Below are 15,965 nucleotides of genomic sequence, written 5' to 3'. Positions count from 1 at the left end.
CCTTCCTTGGCACAACAACAAACCGGCCATCAGCTGAAAAAAACTTTGGGCTTAGACAGCAAGAATGAAAGTAGGTGCATATACTGCAACTTACTTCAGGAGGGTCATATGGGCAAGCAGGTCTCATTTACCAGTTCCCAGGATTTTGAGGGACATTCTGGTTGATCACTATAACTTGACCGTGTGGCTGCATAGTTTTTTCATGTGGTGCTAACAATGTCCCTCCACCCCAGCACCCAACCCTCAGTCACAGTTCACAATGCGCATTGGATCAAATACTATAGGTTCCACCCACCTGAACCAAGAAAAACTTCGGAAGAGAAGGCATTTGAACATCTGCATTTCAAAAATAAAGAATATGCTTGGCAATTATTTTTTATTAAAATAAACTCTGCTTAACATTTATGAGCAATTTACAACAACGTATGCATGCATGACAATTTCATATTTCAAAGATGAAACTGAATGTATGCTTATATAAATGACACATTTAGAAAAGTGTTACAGTACGGTCACAATTTATATCCAGCAAAGTGAAATAACAGGCCCACATCCATCCAAGATAATAAAAAAAGAAAAAAAAAAAAAGAAGGGTGGGGAGGGAATGTTCACAACACAACCCGGTAGTTGCTTTGTTCTGAATAAAGAGTCCGGTTTCTAAAAGTATTGCCTCACAAATTACTGTGCGATGCGTGGCTTAAATTGTCCAAGGGTCAATTTATGACACAAATACTAGCCTTGTCGCGTTGGTCCATCAAAAGATCTGCACCCAAAATAGAATTGTTGGGAGGCTTAAACAAAAAAAAAAAACACTTGGGAACAAACATTATGTGAGAACTACGGTTCAAGAAACTTGTGAAAAAAAGGTCAGCAAGCCAATCCAAGCTTCATGGCTGACAGATAAAGCTTGCCCAAAGTCATGTTGCAATGATAGTCACAACGGCATTACCTCTATTCACAAGGACGGGTACTGGTGTGCATCAACAATTTAATCCACAACCCAGAGGCACAAATATGGCTCATGACCTTGGTCCATGTGCCTTCAAAGCTGGGAAGAGTCAAAAGCATTTTAAAAAAGCACCACCATGTGCATATCAATTAAAAAGTGACAGTAAGGCAGCGATGTTTATTTACAATAGTTACATTGGTTTACACGAATATGGTTTCTCCTAGACCTAGCACTCCTTCAGCCTCATGAGACGTATACACACGAAATCCCGCCAGGGGAGGAGGTGGCCAGGGGCAAAGGAGCAGGCAGAAACCGGTTTGTGCCAGCACCCCACCAGAGGGCAGGAAGAGCAGTTTTAGCAGGCCCAGGTAGTGGACACGACGGTGCCAGCCTGGGGGCCTAAAAAGAGCCCAGTAGGATGGGACAGTGTTCTCTGCCTCGCCCTGCCCGACTGTCACCGCATCCTGGACCGCCGCCTTCATTCCACAAAGCCACACCATAGTATTTTTTTGTTTGCCGCCCGATCCCCTGGACACTGGCCTTCTCTGCCTGCAGCGTGCGGCCCCCAGACGCAAGAAGCTAGCAACCGAAGGACCTCTCAGCTGGGGCAGCATTCTGCAGCCGTGGTAAGGAGGGTCGCGGTGCATGTAATTTTGAGTTTTTGGGTTGTTTTGGCTTGGGCATGACGGGGATTGTTATATGTTAGCTGCGTTTTTTTGTTTTTCGTGCAGACTAGGCTGCAGGTACCACCGCCCATTTTGATGGCCACCAAACAGGTGTCTAAGAAAGGCAAGAGGATTACTGCGCAGTGCCAAGGGTTCCCCTTGGCCACTTGCCAGTAAGAAATGTTTATGGATGGAATGTACTGTATGTAATGGTTTGCTGCGAGATTAAAAATGTGGCCGGTTTGGTTTCCAACAAAAGATGCAGGTCTGGCGTGTTCTCCTTCACCTAGGCATACCCCCTTGCTTAGCCCATGACATACACTATGCCATTAGAAAGCTGGATGCATGGTCGGGTGAGCAAATTAAACAACCTTCCCACAGCAGTGCTACCAGCAAACAAGCATGGCCATGCTGCCGTTTCATCATCCTGTTACTAGCCTGAATGTTTAACCAACTCAAGGTATGCATTTCATAGTAGCAAGAAGGGTTGGGTCTACCAATTTATCAACCGTTTACATTGAAACTGAGGGCACGAGGTGCGTTTACAGACTACCTTCTTAATTCATCCCACTAGTTCGATAAAAAATGTAACCGTATTGCTACCATTAATGCCCCAAAAATGATGCTCCACCAAAAAGCATCAATAAGGGTTCATTTCAGCCAAAGAAATCTAGGAAACGTGCAGTGTCTAAACTCCAGGATACTCAACTAGTAGAACTGTAAAACATAAAAGCAGCCACCATAGAAAGGCTCACAAAAAGAAATATATATTCATATTCTTGATGCCATCCGGCAGTCGAAGATTACCTCAACCTAGGCAAGTTAGCATAATGTGAAGACAGCTGGAAGGAGGGGTCGAGGTAGGAGGCCGCTGAAACACTACCAAATAAAACTACCATTACCACAGCTTCAGTAATGCTTAAAAGAGCTTGTTGGGCGACATCAAGGTGGCCGGCAGTCACAAGGTCCGGTAGTCGCAACTACAGCAAAACAACTTGTATCTCAGAGCCTAATGCTATAATACAGAGCCATCTTTCCCATTCTCACACACCCATAACCTCTCCAGTGGATGTCTTTTTTGCACATTCAAAACAAGACAAGAAAACAATTTTCCCCAAAGTAAGAACAAACGGATTAAAATACATGTTGATGACAACCATTTGCCTAATAAAAGACATTTCATTTTTAACCCACACCAAAGCTGCCCCAACACTCATGCAAGACAGCATCATCGCCCATGTGCTCTGGCGGAGCCAGATTGCTACAGCAGCTACTTCCATGAAGCGAGCAGAATAGCAAAGCAGGGCTGCCCTTTAAAACGGCTGAATAAACTTTCCATGTGAAATTGGAAATACAACTCATCCCCACAAAAAGTGGCACCAACATTACTTTAAAAAAAGCAAACACTGATTAAGGCATTAAACGGAAAAGCTTGCAATCAAGGTGCAGAAGGTCGCTGCGTCAGAAGATTTTGTACGTTCGGGAGCGCCGCCAGTTTCAATCGTCCTCCATTTCAAGTTCACGTTTTAAACTGCAAGACAGGAGCGGAAGACGTCAGATTTAGATCACGTGATATCATTACGCAAAGTCCAGAAAGCTCAACACCCCTACCTTTTCAAATAAGCATGGACATTGTCATGACCATGGTACTTGGCCAAGTATACCAGCACACCCGTGGCACACCGCCCGTTGCGCTGTCGGCAGAAGCTACAGTTGCAGATGTTACGGCACGGTGGGCAGTGCCAGTCCTGCAATGGAAAAAACAAAGCAAATAAGTTAAGCACAATCATCAAGGGGCTATTTGACAAGACTGATTCATGAAGGTCAGTAACAAGGCGAAGGCTGCCGAGAACTGCCATCAACTAAAACCCCTTTATACTAAAAAGGTGCTTCCAACTACTGCCAGGGCCACCCAAGGGAATGCATCTATAGTTGACCTACAAAACTGCAGTTCTAAAGATTCACTTTGATAGATGGAGTGGCAATGAAAAGGTGACAATACCCCGGTCCCAACTGGCATACATTGACAGTCCTAAGGCCCTTCACCCTGCATTGCAAAAGGTTGCGAGAAATCCCACGAGCCTCTTACCGGGCTCAGAAGTGCATCCTTGACAGATTCGCCATATCTATTCCGAAGGCAGGGTCCGCAGAATTGGCCTCGCACACCAACGCATTCTGGATTGCGACAGTTGGTTTTCGTATCTATTGTTTTCTGCCGACATTGATGGCAGGTGCTGCCCTACAAAAAACAAAAGTTGGACGTGTAAAGTCTGCCACCTTAACGAGTGGAGTAGACACAATCGTTCTATCAAGAAAAAGCTGGACTGTACAGTTTTTTTTTAACTGAGGATTTTAATACGAAAGGGTCAACAAGGAAAAGAACGTAAAACAGCATCGGTTGAATTCGATTTACTGTCCCTCTCCTGGGTATTAAATCACAAACGTAAATCATATGGAACGATCATTTCTGTACTATACACTGAAGAAGCCTGCCTCTTTGACAGTGTTCCCTAAAAAAAACACCCAACATCATTGAAGGTAAGCACACCAGCCCTCCCCCCCATGCCAGCTACACAAGCCACCTGCTTCAAATGCACAGCATGATATTATAGCGCATATACACAATGTGTTTCAAAGTGCTTCACAAGAAGTGAGGGAACAAGTGAAAATACAAAACATTCTTACAGGCCATGAACAACAAGAATGTGAAATTAGCTATAGTACTCTAGCGACATTTCAGATAGAGCAAGTGCTAAAACAGAAAGGAAATGGGAACAGACAGGCAACTACCGTACTAGGCCCGACGACATTTCAGGTAGAGCTGGAGGTGTGTTGGGGAGAGGGGAGAAGACAAACATTTGTTACAATCATACTAGGTCCAGGGACAATTCTGATGAGATTAAGTAAGGGGGTATGAGAGGGGAGGGAGAGAAGAGAACAGAATATAAACAGTGAAAAGAGCAGAGAAGCAGAGTGAATACAGTTGCAGAGGTCAGTAATGATTATGATGTCCTGGTTTTACTGGCTACAGAGCCGGCAGGCTTGGCCAGTCCTCCCCCAAAGGCCCTATCCCGGCCCCTGACTGTTTCCTCTCCGTGACGGCAGCACTCTGAAGAGGCCGGGTGCCCTAGGCCCTGCCCCTCTATCGATTTTGACCGTATGCACCCATGTAACCAAGCAAGTATTCTTAACAGCGCCACGATGCCTGAGGGCAATTTGTGCGCTTTACAAATGCAAATAAAAAGTAAAACACAATGTTGCAAGGAAACAGAAAATGTAGGCAAGGATTCAGTGACGATGGGCACAGCATGATTCAGGGGCAACCTCAGTGCAAGATCCAGCATGAGAGCTGTGGGATGAAGCACCAAGAGTCTGTGTCCAAAAGTCAGATCCACGTGTGGGCAAAAATTCACTGATGGTGAACCCTTTGTGAATCAAGACAACTCCTGCATTAATACAGTTTTTTATAGAAAATGCTAGGCTTCCCCCCAACGGCAGTGCAAGGAAAACTCAACCCCTTTGTCCTTTAGCTAAAACATTTCAAATGGTGTCTTTTGCCAAATTTTGCAACAAGCAGGATGATGCTGCAAAGGCCATTCACCTCATTAACTACCGTAGTCTGGGACACTGAAGTGGAAAGGTGCAAAAGACAGACATACGCGACAATAGTAAGATAGACATCAGCACCTTGCAATTTATGTTGCAGCCCCAAGCCCGTATGCGTTACTTAACCTTCCATTTGCACACACAGCTACCCCGAGTTAAACAAAGCACACAAAAAGGCACCAAGCTCTTCCCCTGCAACCCAAACAAGGACTACTTACAGTGGAGCTATTATAAATTTTATCGCTGCCATTGGAGGATATGTTCTCCAATTCTTCCTCTGTAATTTCTTCCACCGGACGCACCACATGTTGAAAAGTCATGGCACTAGGACGACTTCTCCTCGGAGCCTCTTCCTAAGAAAAAACAGATCGAAATGTTTTAAACACTAGTACTAACGAACTGCATGGATTCCTATAGGGACCCAAACTTAGCCAGAGGCGTTTTCTAAAGGAATATAGATCTCAGCAGCTCTGCCCTTCCACTTTCAATAGAATAAAAACTAGTATTAATTGGCTCCTTCTAGATCAGAGCAATGGTTGTTATGCATTATATGAAGGTCAAGAAACTGGGCAGCCAATTGTGGGCATTATAGCACAGGGAGAAATCCTTGTCAGGTAATTTCCATTCATAACATGGCCATACACAGGATTTTGCACGACTGGATTAGGGACTTTGGATTTTGTGGTGTCAGCATCTGGGTCATTTAGTCCTACATCATAAGGTAGAAAGACACATCTATCCATTAATCAAAAGTGGACTATAGTTGTCCAACAGCCATTTCCCTATCGACATTGCTCTACGGAGAACTTCAGTTCCCTCAGAATACGAAAAACCACCATCTCAAACCTACCTCTAGATACTCATCCTCCAGCTTCCTCTTTCTCACCAGGTAGAAACGGTCATTATCCTCTTCGTCGGGCGTTGGACTGGGTGGCCCATCAACTAGAGTCTTTGACCGGGTGTGGGGTCGAGCACTCCTCTCAGGATTGGTCCTAGTTCTCCTTCCAGAACCCGGGGTTCTCGGTGAGCGTTTAGATTTCTACAAAAGGCAAAACAATTAAAATAAGGGACATTCAGTGGCATCAGTATCTTTGACATAGGTAAACACGAGAATCTTGCAGTCCACATACCGGAGTGCCCGGTGAAAGAGACGTCCTCCCCATGGCAAATCCAGGAATGCTATTCAACTCGGCCATCAGTTTGGCAAGCTGAAAAAAAATACACATTTAAAAAAAAGCATTACAGAGAATCATTTTGAAACTAGTATTAAATCATGCAAACGAGACCAGACTTCAAAGCTTAAAAAAATAAATATATATTTTTGCAGCCCACGAGTGACAGCGCACACGTACATTTTACTCAATCACCCCACAAACTGACGTGAAGTTATACTGCACCATTGAACCACAAACCTTAACATTTCTCCAACACAAGTTTGGTTCAAGTTGGCCCATACAGGTCAACAGTGCAGTGCCCTGCCCGCAAATCCGGAAGAACCAGGAGGGCAGACCCAGTGAAACCAGAGGTCAGTCATTAAGTGAGGTGCTCAACAATGGCCCATTACATTCCCCCAGCCTGATCGTTGGGCAGGGGCCGGATTGGGTGTTGCCAGCACACGTTTTTTGCTAAGGATCCTGCAAGGCGTACGCAGGATGCCAGCCTTTAGGCCAAGGAACAAGACAGACACTTCCCTGTATCTCCCACACGAAGAGGTCCTCCTGATGGTGGTAGCGTGCAGTTGTGAGGCAGTAGGAATGGGGGGGGGGGGTGCCAGAGTGCTGAGCGGTTGTGCAACTACACGCATGTAGAGGGAGGAGTGGGGGTGATTTGGAGGGAATCCTCTGCCACTGGGACGGTGCCAAGTGTTACAGGGGCCAGGCCCCCCCAGCACCAGTCTCCCCCTGGCATCCTCATGAGCACCCCTTCCCGGACTAACCTGAACCTGGTCCACCCAGTCCTCCCTCTTTTCCCTGGCACTTGCCTGCATGGCTCCCCTCAGCACTTGCTCTTCCCCATTGGCCACCCTCAACCTCCCAATCTTTTCACCTCCACCCCGCTACACTTTGTTTTTTATCTGCACTTGCACAATAAGGAAAAGGCCTAGTACACGAGCGTTACTGCTCCCACCCCTTTGTCTGGTGGCGCCTGGAAACACATGTATAGGCACCATACAGATGTCAAATAAAAGAGTGGGTTTATGCAATGCATAATATGGGCAACATTGTGGGTATGGGCAACATTATGGGAATTAGATTGACACATGCACCATTAAAATAGGTTGTAAAAAAATACAAAAAAAAAATTAAATGCTGCAGTGTACTGTTTCTGGTCTGGAATTTTGTGAAAATCATTTGTTGTCACAATGCACCATTTCAACCAACCAGTTTAAAGTAGCTCACGTCACCAACTCACATGAAGTTCACACCCATGCTAGCACTGTAGAGTACATATAATACATTTAAAAATGCACCCACTGCTACTACGTTTTCTTATACCTGGTCTTGTACCATAAAGCCGACAGCAGTAAGGGCTGGCAAGGACAGCACCCTAGCATATGCATACTTGCCAACCCTACCGATTTAGGCAGTAGGGTACTGCTTTTTAAGTAGTCCTACCGCCTACAGATTTCGGTGACAGATCCTCCTGCTTTTTACAGGGGCAGGTAATGTATGTGACTAAGGCAGGCAGCTTGAGACCAGCCCAGGACAAAGCATGCAATACATTAGTCCGTCTGTGCGGTGGACGGGTAAGTGATTACTGGATTGGTGACAGCTACACGACTCTGCCCTGCACGCTGGCCAGGACAGGTGAACCACCAGTGAAGACAAGTGGAAGAGCGCACCCCCCCATCCCCCAAAATCACACAGCATCTACATATCAGACCGAGTCTCCATGTTGTTCAGTTATTCATTTTGCACTGCAGGAATAAATATGTATTGCCCAGGCTGCTGCTACAGAGCCATGGCAAACGTTGCCTACCAGCTCTGTGTGATTACCTTCTGTGAAGTTAGGCAATTAAAATCGGTGTTACTGACGGGTTGTGCATTTTATAATGCCGCAGTGGTGCAATTGTTATGATAGCAGAACTGAACGTCTGTTCCAGGGATCTGCCCCCTTACTATTCAAATTCGATCCGTGCCCACAGCTTCAGCAGAGGCAACAATAAAGATATATTTTTTTTAATTCATTAAAAAGTGTCCCCATTAATGCGAAGAAAACGAGTCTTCTGTGGGACTACAAAACGGTCAGTGGTGGACTGCTGACCTACAGGGAAGCTCTGGGGATTTCCCGGTGCACTCCCTGCAACATGGGTCTTGTGGGCCCCTGCAACATGGAGCTCATGCATGGGATGGTTTCCAGACCACTCCTGCACCGTAATGCTAGATAATCAAGATGATGCATTGTTCTTCAGGGCCCAAATAGGAGGGAGAACGGAAACAGTTACAAAATCCTCCCTCTGTGTAAATGACCACTGGGCAACTCAATGTAGTAAGCTCAAGTCTGGAGATTTGATCCAAAAAGCAATTGCTACTTACCATGGCTTTATTTTCCTTGATGTTGAGTGCTCGCTTCTCCAAGAAATTGGAGCCGTGCTCTTCATCCTCAGAGTCTGAGTGGGGGGACGTGGCTCGTTCCTGTGGTGCTTCTTGCAAAGGTTTACTCCGACTGCCCTTTCGAACGGGAAACTTGAGAGCTACTTTAAACTGACCAGATCGTTTTGGTTGCACCCGCTGGGGTTTCTTGAAAGAGCCTTCAGGCGAGTCATTAACATCCACCTTCTTAAGTTTCTATTGCAAAAAATAAATAATGTGTAGGCCTTGTTAAACGAACATGGCAAGATACTGCAACCAAGCATCTAGATTTGAACAGGTTTGTAGATAAAAGGATGGGTTTGGGTGGACGCTATCAACACAGTAACCTGAAAAACTAGAACACATTTGTTGCATTATGGAAATAACTTCTTGGGGTTTTCCACAAAGTTTCCATGGACTACTGAAACACAATGCGTGTTGAGAGGAAAGGACAATTAAGACTCAGTTATTAAAGGAACGATTGTCCGCAGTCGGAAATGACTCCTTTTGCATAGAATTTATCTTCAAATTCATGTCTGCACAGTTGGACAGAGTCTCCATACTTTTTTCCGAGGAACTTGATATGCCAATTCCTGGAGACGCCACATTCAATGTTACGAGCCACCCCACCGCCCCAAACATGTTTTTTTTTTTTTAGGACTGGACCCCTGTGTATACACATGGGCAGGACGAAATGAATGCTCAGTTTGGAGATTTAAACCCCAGTGATCCAATTTAGGTTTAGCTGCACATGACAAGAGGGAATCTTGGAGGCAATACTACAGAAGGGAGAAAAAAAAAAAAAAAAAAAAAAAAAAACACGATTCTTGCCCATTTTAGGATTTTTGCTTGAACATATATAGAAAACAATCTGGAGAATGGGTCAAAGGGCTAAAAACACAGACTGCAAGCATTGAAATAAAGATTATGCGAACAGGAGCAAAAGTATAGCCTGCATATCGGGCGTTCGCCAAGCAAGCAGCGCCGACCCTGGTGATGGTGCAGACGCTGCAACTATACCTTCCATGGATCACACATTGGCAAAGAAACACCATGTCCTATAGAAACGTCAAGCACAGAGAACATCTCAGTTATTTAACTAGTTGGCCCAGGTTGTTCCTTTTAGTCGTTGACTTATAGTTAGCCTGGCTCTTCCTGGCTGAAGAATGAACTAAATAGACCCCTGCAAATCAGAACTGTGGAATGGCAGCAACTGGCACCCTTCCGAGTTCTTAATGGCTGGTTCTTATATGGGACAGCATTTAAAATACTATAGGCAGTTGCTGATATCTGGCCTAGAACTAGACCTTCAATGTAGCCAGTACTGTCTGGCAAAGAAGCCGCCCTATGCCAACAATGCCCGGCATGCTGAGAAAGCGGAACTATGACCACAGGTTCCCATTATCGGAATTGGCAAGTTTTCACTTAATTGTGATGTGTCTACAAGATGGTATTTAAAATGTACTTAAGCCACACTCACCATAACACCTCGGATCTCACGGTCTGAATAACCACAGAACGAGTCATTGTCTGAGTCCTTGTGGAACATTTTAGTCAATTCTTCAGAAATGCCAGGTCTGAGCTTGGGCTTCTGAAGGGGAAAAAAATAAATAAAAGCTTAAATAAGATTTTCCATAAACTGCAGATGGAGAGAAAGCACATTTACGAGAGTACCACAAGAGGATAGCTTTTGTTACGAAGAAAATGGCCCAGAGGTTTACAAACGATTTCAAAGCTGTTACGGCAATCAAGCACGTTAGGTTATGTGACATTTCAAAGGGCAGAATAAGTAGCTAATCTGGCACCAACAATTACTACCTAGATTCAGCGGCAAAACGAAATTACTATCCATGCTGCAAATTCCCAACTGCTGTATAGAAATGCGAGGGGCAGAAGAAAAAAAAAAAATGCACGAGGCTCTAATCATGCACAAAGCAGGTCTGGCACTTTTGGTATAGCGGGCTCAATTGTGTTTATTCTTTTAGTGCACTTACTGTGTTTGCAAAATTGTCAGAACCAAAACTGTCACAACTATCATCAGAGGACGACGAGGTTTCCATGGGGATCCACTTCACAATCCGCAATCTCAGACAGCGCTTCTCGCTGAAATGGTTTCCTTGCTGCAACTGCGAAAAGTGAAAATGCAATTAGAATGCAGCATTATGTGGATGATGGTGTTGGAGACAATAGTAGTCAAGCCAAGTACAACGCTGGTAGTAACCATTATATATCTACCCACCCCCCCCAAAAAAATATGTAATACACATTTAGAATGGAGATTTTTGAACAAGCCAAAGAATACTGTTGGTCCATGCACTTGCATTCTAGTTGCCTTGTATAGGAGAACATGCAAAATAGAAATGAATGCTCGATTTTTAGGAGTATCCGCCAGAGAGGAGCCCTCAGACTTATTTCTGAGCACCAGCTCTCGCTGTGTCAGACTCAAATTGATTAGGTTGTATTTTGGCAGCTTTATTATTTCACTGCCCGTCAGTCCTAGTTGCACCAGTCAAGCAACATCCACGTGTCTCTACAGCCCTGGCGAGCTACTTTGTATACATACACCAGATAAGACTAATGGAATAACTGGAATCTGTGACACACAGCTACTGCAATAACCAGCAGCACTGCGGCAGCAGACTGGGTGATTCAGGCATCTTGCATGGACAGCAGCCAGAAAACTGCGGTTCCCAGGGACAACTAGTCTAGTTCTGCAGTGACTCTGCAGGCAGAGGGCAGTGAGCAGGTACATGCAGGACTTGTTAAGCACAGCACAATCCACTTGGTATGTAGCCAGACTGGGATGTGCCAATACACGTGCCAGGATGTCGACTCACCACGTGTTACTACTACGTGCAATCATGTCTGCAGTAACCAGTGCCATTAGCGGGGTTTAGTGGGACATGGCATGGTGGACAACAGCAGTCACTGGCACCAGAACCACAGAGGGAGGGCCAGGAGAAAGGATGCTGCGGACGAGCATGTGCATAAAGCTCATCCATTGGTCAGCTAGTATGTGTTAAAGTAGTATTTGAGCACCGGCTCTTAGTTATACAAAAAAGCGTGCATGTAAATATACAAAACACACAAATGTGATCTGAAAAAAGGCAGGAGTCAGCCACATCGGCGTATCCTCACTCTACTGCCACGAGGTACTCCCCCAATTCCTCCTCCCACCATGTCCACCCGTCGCTGACTGAAATCCTTTCCCCGAAGACTGAGAATATACCATCAGCCCGTGACCTCTAATTTGAGTCCACGAAGCTGCAGAGTTTGTCAAATTGATAATTCTGACTTCCCAGCTTTCACAATTCGGTGGTAAATGTTTTTCACATGATGCAAGATGCACTATGGCCAATTTGGCCAGAGGCAATGTAAAAATTATTCTACACATTATTTACCCTAGGAACTAAAAATCCCAGTTAACGGATCCCCAAGAATCCATAGCAATATAAAAAAAAAATAGAAAATAAGCCCAACCCCTTTGACATTTAGACTTGGCCACAGTCATGCCTTAAACGAAAAAAGATTGTAAGAGTACAGTCTCTGTCTTGAACTGGATGGCCAAGTTCTGCAAGCAACTCAAGACACTTCTCTTTTCCTCCTCTCTCCACCCCCTTCCCCGTACTAATCATCCCCTCAGCCACTGAGATTGGTAGCCAGGTCCCTCGAGTCCAATAGCGTCCTGGCCATTTGCCCAGCCATCATCAGCCTCTACATACCCCCCCCCCTGCACTAACTTCAGCCCCACACTGACCCGATGGCAGCAGACCTCCCGCTTGGCTTGTGATTCCCGTGCCCATCTCCCCCACTTTTTCACTGCACTTGCACGTTCGGAGTGTCAAAGTCTAATAGGACCGTTGTCTCATTGTCACTTTCATGATTTGCTCCCTCCCCCTTTCCCTTGTGGTGCTTCAAAACACTGTTGTATAAGCGCCATACAAATAACCAATAAATAAAGTCACTCCTGCCCCATTGGAAGGCTTCTTTGAAAACGCAGCATGTCCAGTCAGACAAATCAATTTAAAAAATCCCCACACAAATATACACAATGTTTCGGAAAAGAAAGAAAATGGCCATTCAGCTGATGGGAGTGAAGATAACCGGATGGGGTTTTCATCAGAATCGCGTGCCAAGCATTCCAGGGATAGAAGTGGCAGAATAAAAAAAAAACGGCCCGCCCACTCAGATTAGAATAGGTATGCGCGCCTTGACACCAGTAAAACGCGAAGCTGAATAAAATGTGTGGAACCTGCATGATTGTCCATCATGGCTGGAGGATGTGCGCCCAAGGCCTCACTTCCTACCCTTAGCCACTACATGGTGGGCCACTAAGCACGCGTGCATGTATATTACTAAACAATTTGGAAGGTTTCGATAAATGATTTTTGTAATCATTGCTTTTCCATTAAGACGACAACATATGTCTAAGAATTAGAGGATAGTACTTGGATTCGGTCGGATTTGACGGTATTGCCGCCGTTTGTTTATGGTAAACTGGCGTTACAAAGCCTACATCAGACAGTCGCCGACGTTGATATTTTGCCGAAGTAAAGATGAATTTGATGTGTTTTTTAAATGGAGCATGCCACACCACCAATGGTTTCAAGTACCGTGAAAGGTTAGACGCAATCGGTATCCTCATGACGCACGCGGCCTTTGGGTGTAGTAGTGGTAGGCTGAACGGAAAATAAGATTTTCAGATCCGATGTGAACCTTAGGTTGGCCTGGCTGTGGACAAAGGCGGGTTGGGAATGTGTTCCATAATGATGAAACCGGGTTAGTGCAGGCATTCGCTAGTGTCACTGCAGGCAGCTAATAGCTAGTTTTGGATGGCCCGACACTCTTTCGGTTGTTGCCAAGGGCAACATTGTATCACCTACAAGGATACAGCATTCTATTTGGTAACAATGTTGTAGATTTCTGATGTGAGCACAGTTATTCTGAAATTGAATATGCAACATATTGGATTATTTCTGTCTTTTGCATGTGCTTGGGATTCGGGTTCCACAAGCAGTTAGTCCTTGTCTAGGACCATATTCCTCCCAGTGCTTAGTAAGTTCTTAGAATGTGATCATATTGGCGTCGTAGGCCTTTTCGGTACGAGGAATCTTCCGCCGGTCAACTTGAACGGGGCCGGCTAGACTTTTGTAAACGACTACAGTGCTGGAAAACTGGAAACACATCTAAAACCAACTTCCTGCTGCGCATTTCACCCAGACATGCCCCGCCGCTGTAGGATGTGGATGTTTAATACATACATAATGTCAAACCACTGCCCTTACAATTTAGTCCTGTATTGGGCTTCATTCACGCAAAAACGAGCGTTATGACTCCCACGTGTTTTGATTTTTTTAAAGTAGGATTCGTGACCAAGCGACCGACGTACGCACTGATAATATGCTGCTAGTATAGTAGTTATTCTTCCCAAACATGGTGCAATTATGAAATAATTAAACTAGAGTTTTAGATTTTAACAATGTACGAATTGACATCAATATCCCAGATCCTCTCAACAAGGGCGGGAACAAGTGGTTTATTTTGCCTGACGTTAACATGGCGGTGTGCCGCATACATCCGCCCACATGCAGGGAAGACATCTTGTGACGTACCCTGCGGGGGAGGGGTCTCCGCGCGCTGTGACCTCTCAAGTGGTTTGCCCGCGTCCTTTAAAAGTAAGCGGGAAATCACAAGGAAAAAGGGAACGTGAACTGCGTAGACTAGTGCAAACTAGTAAAATACGGCCGGGGCCACACACAAAAAAACCTATAACAACCGTCGGCAGCAACGCGGGGGGGGGGGGGGGTGTAAACGAAACGCAAGAGGATGGGTAGAGTATATGGCGGGAATGCGTTGTGTGCACATTACGTTGTTTCAATTTGAAAACAAAAATACATTGTCTAGTTTGTCATATACTACAGCCTGGGGCACTGGAACAATACTCTCGGGAGTCGATTCCATATGAAAAACCCTGGAACGACTGCAGCTTAGAGCCGTCATGGGTTCAGGGAAGCCTGCAAGCCCATAGAGGTCCAAATCGCAGCGCACCCACTAGGAAGTTAAATGCAACAACTGTAAGCTTGCGACAGCGACGCAGTCTGACAAAAAGACAACGTGTAGAAAGATGCATGGATCAGTGCAGCGCACTTAGAAGATACCAGAGTGCATGCACGGGTGTAGTTTGCAAAATACGGACATGTATAGAGCACAATGCAGAGCAATATAAATTAATGAGAATCCCCTAGTAGACGCACTTAATGCACACTGCAACTGAGCTCGATATGCTTTATGGAACACGTGCCTTTATGATTATGAAATACATACGTTCAGGAATGGAGCTAGCGATACAAACTAGCTGCAAATAAGTTATATTACAATCTGGTGGTGGGCTCACCTTGAATGGATCCATGATGCTTCCTGTTTGTTTCTGGCTTGTCCCGGGAGCCTGCTTTCTGCACACTTCCACTACCCACAGCAGCCGAGGTTAGAAATGAGACGCAGAGCAGCGCGCGCCAAAGTTCTTTCAGATGGGCGGAGTGCTTTTCTCCCGCTAAAATCCGTACAGCCCTTCTCAATGCACACGGATGCCGGCAGACCTGTATAGCCACGCCCTTTTAGGAGGAGTCGAGGCTGGACAACACTGACCCGGCCCGTCCTTCTCTTAATTCCCCACCCTGCAGCAAAACAATCTGTATACAGGGCGGGGTTTACTGCTGGCGGGAAACGATCTACCTTAGAGTAGAGCTCTGCGACTCCAACTGTGAATGATGTGCCAAGGCGGGAAGAGGAAAACCGCGCCACTTTAGCAGTTGTCTAATTCTGACTGTACTTAGAAGTTCGAACCCTACCTCTGCATCGCCCATCCTCTTATTTGGTTGGTGACATAGTCAGCAAAGAGGTGACGATAGAACACCCAGTGCCCATGTAATGTTGCCATGTGGCAGTTGTGTTACATTTATGTCACGCTGGTATACAAAATCAGAAAAAGTATTTTAAAATGTTTTCTTTTTATAAAACAATTAATTTAAACGAGCATTTTAGAGATGCCTAACAACCCACAAAACATACACCTGCTCTATTAACTGTGGTGGGGGGGGTCACCATGGACTTCCGGTGGCCCCCCTCCTTGAGTGCCATGGTTACTGACACTCCACAGGCCCAGTGCCTGTGGGG

At 45.4% G+C, this 15,965-nt stretch overlaps 1 protein-coding gene across 1 annotated transcript; it reads right to left on the bottom strand.

Annotated features, from left to right (window-relative positions):
- Positions 1 to 359: 359 nt before the first annotated feature.
- Positions 360 to 15,323, bottom strand: CDCA7 (cell division cycle associated 7). Its single transcript, XM_069616233.1, has 10 exons — positions 15,187 to 15,323; positions 10,787 to 10,918; positions 10,273 to 10,383; positions 8,757 to 9,008; positions 6,351 to 6,428; positions 6,071 to 6,259; positions 5,439 to 5,573; positions 3,704 to 3,853; positions 3,226 to 3,362; positions 360 to 3,145 (listed from the first exon to the last, which is right to left on the bottom strand). Exons 1-10 carry the CDS (start codon positions 15,199 to 15,201, stop codon positions 3,112 to 3,114), a joined length of 1,233 nt encoding a protein of 410 aa, XP_069472334.1. The 5' UTR covers positions 15,202 to 15,323; the 3' UTR covers positions 360 to 3,111.
- Between the last annotated feature and the right edge of the window lie 642 nt (positions 15,324 to 15,965).

This window comes from Ambystoma mexicanum, chromosome 9 (genome assembly GCF_040938575.1).
Source record: "Ambystoma mexicanum isolate Mex_15411 chromosome 9, UKY_AmexF1_1, whole genome shotgun sequence".
Classification (NCBI taxonomy): domain Eukaryota; kingdom Metazoa; phylum Chordata; class Amphibia; order Caudata; family Ambystomatidae; genus Ambystoma; species Ambystoma mexicanum.
This window is presented reverse-complemented; position numbering and strand designations above follow the sequence as displayed.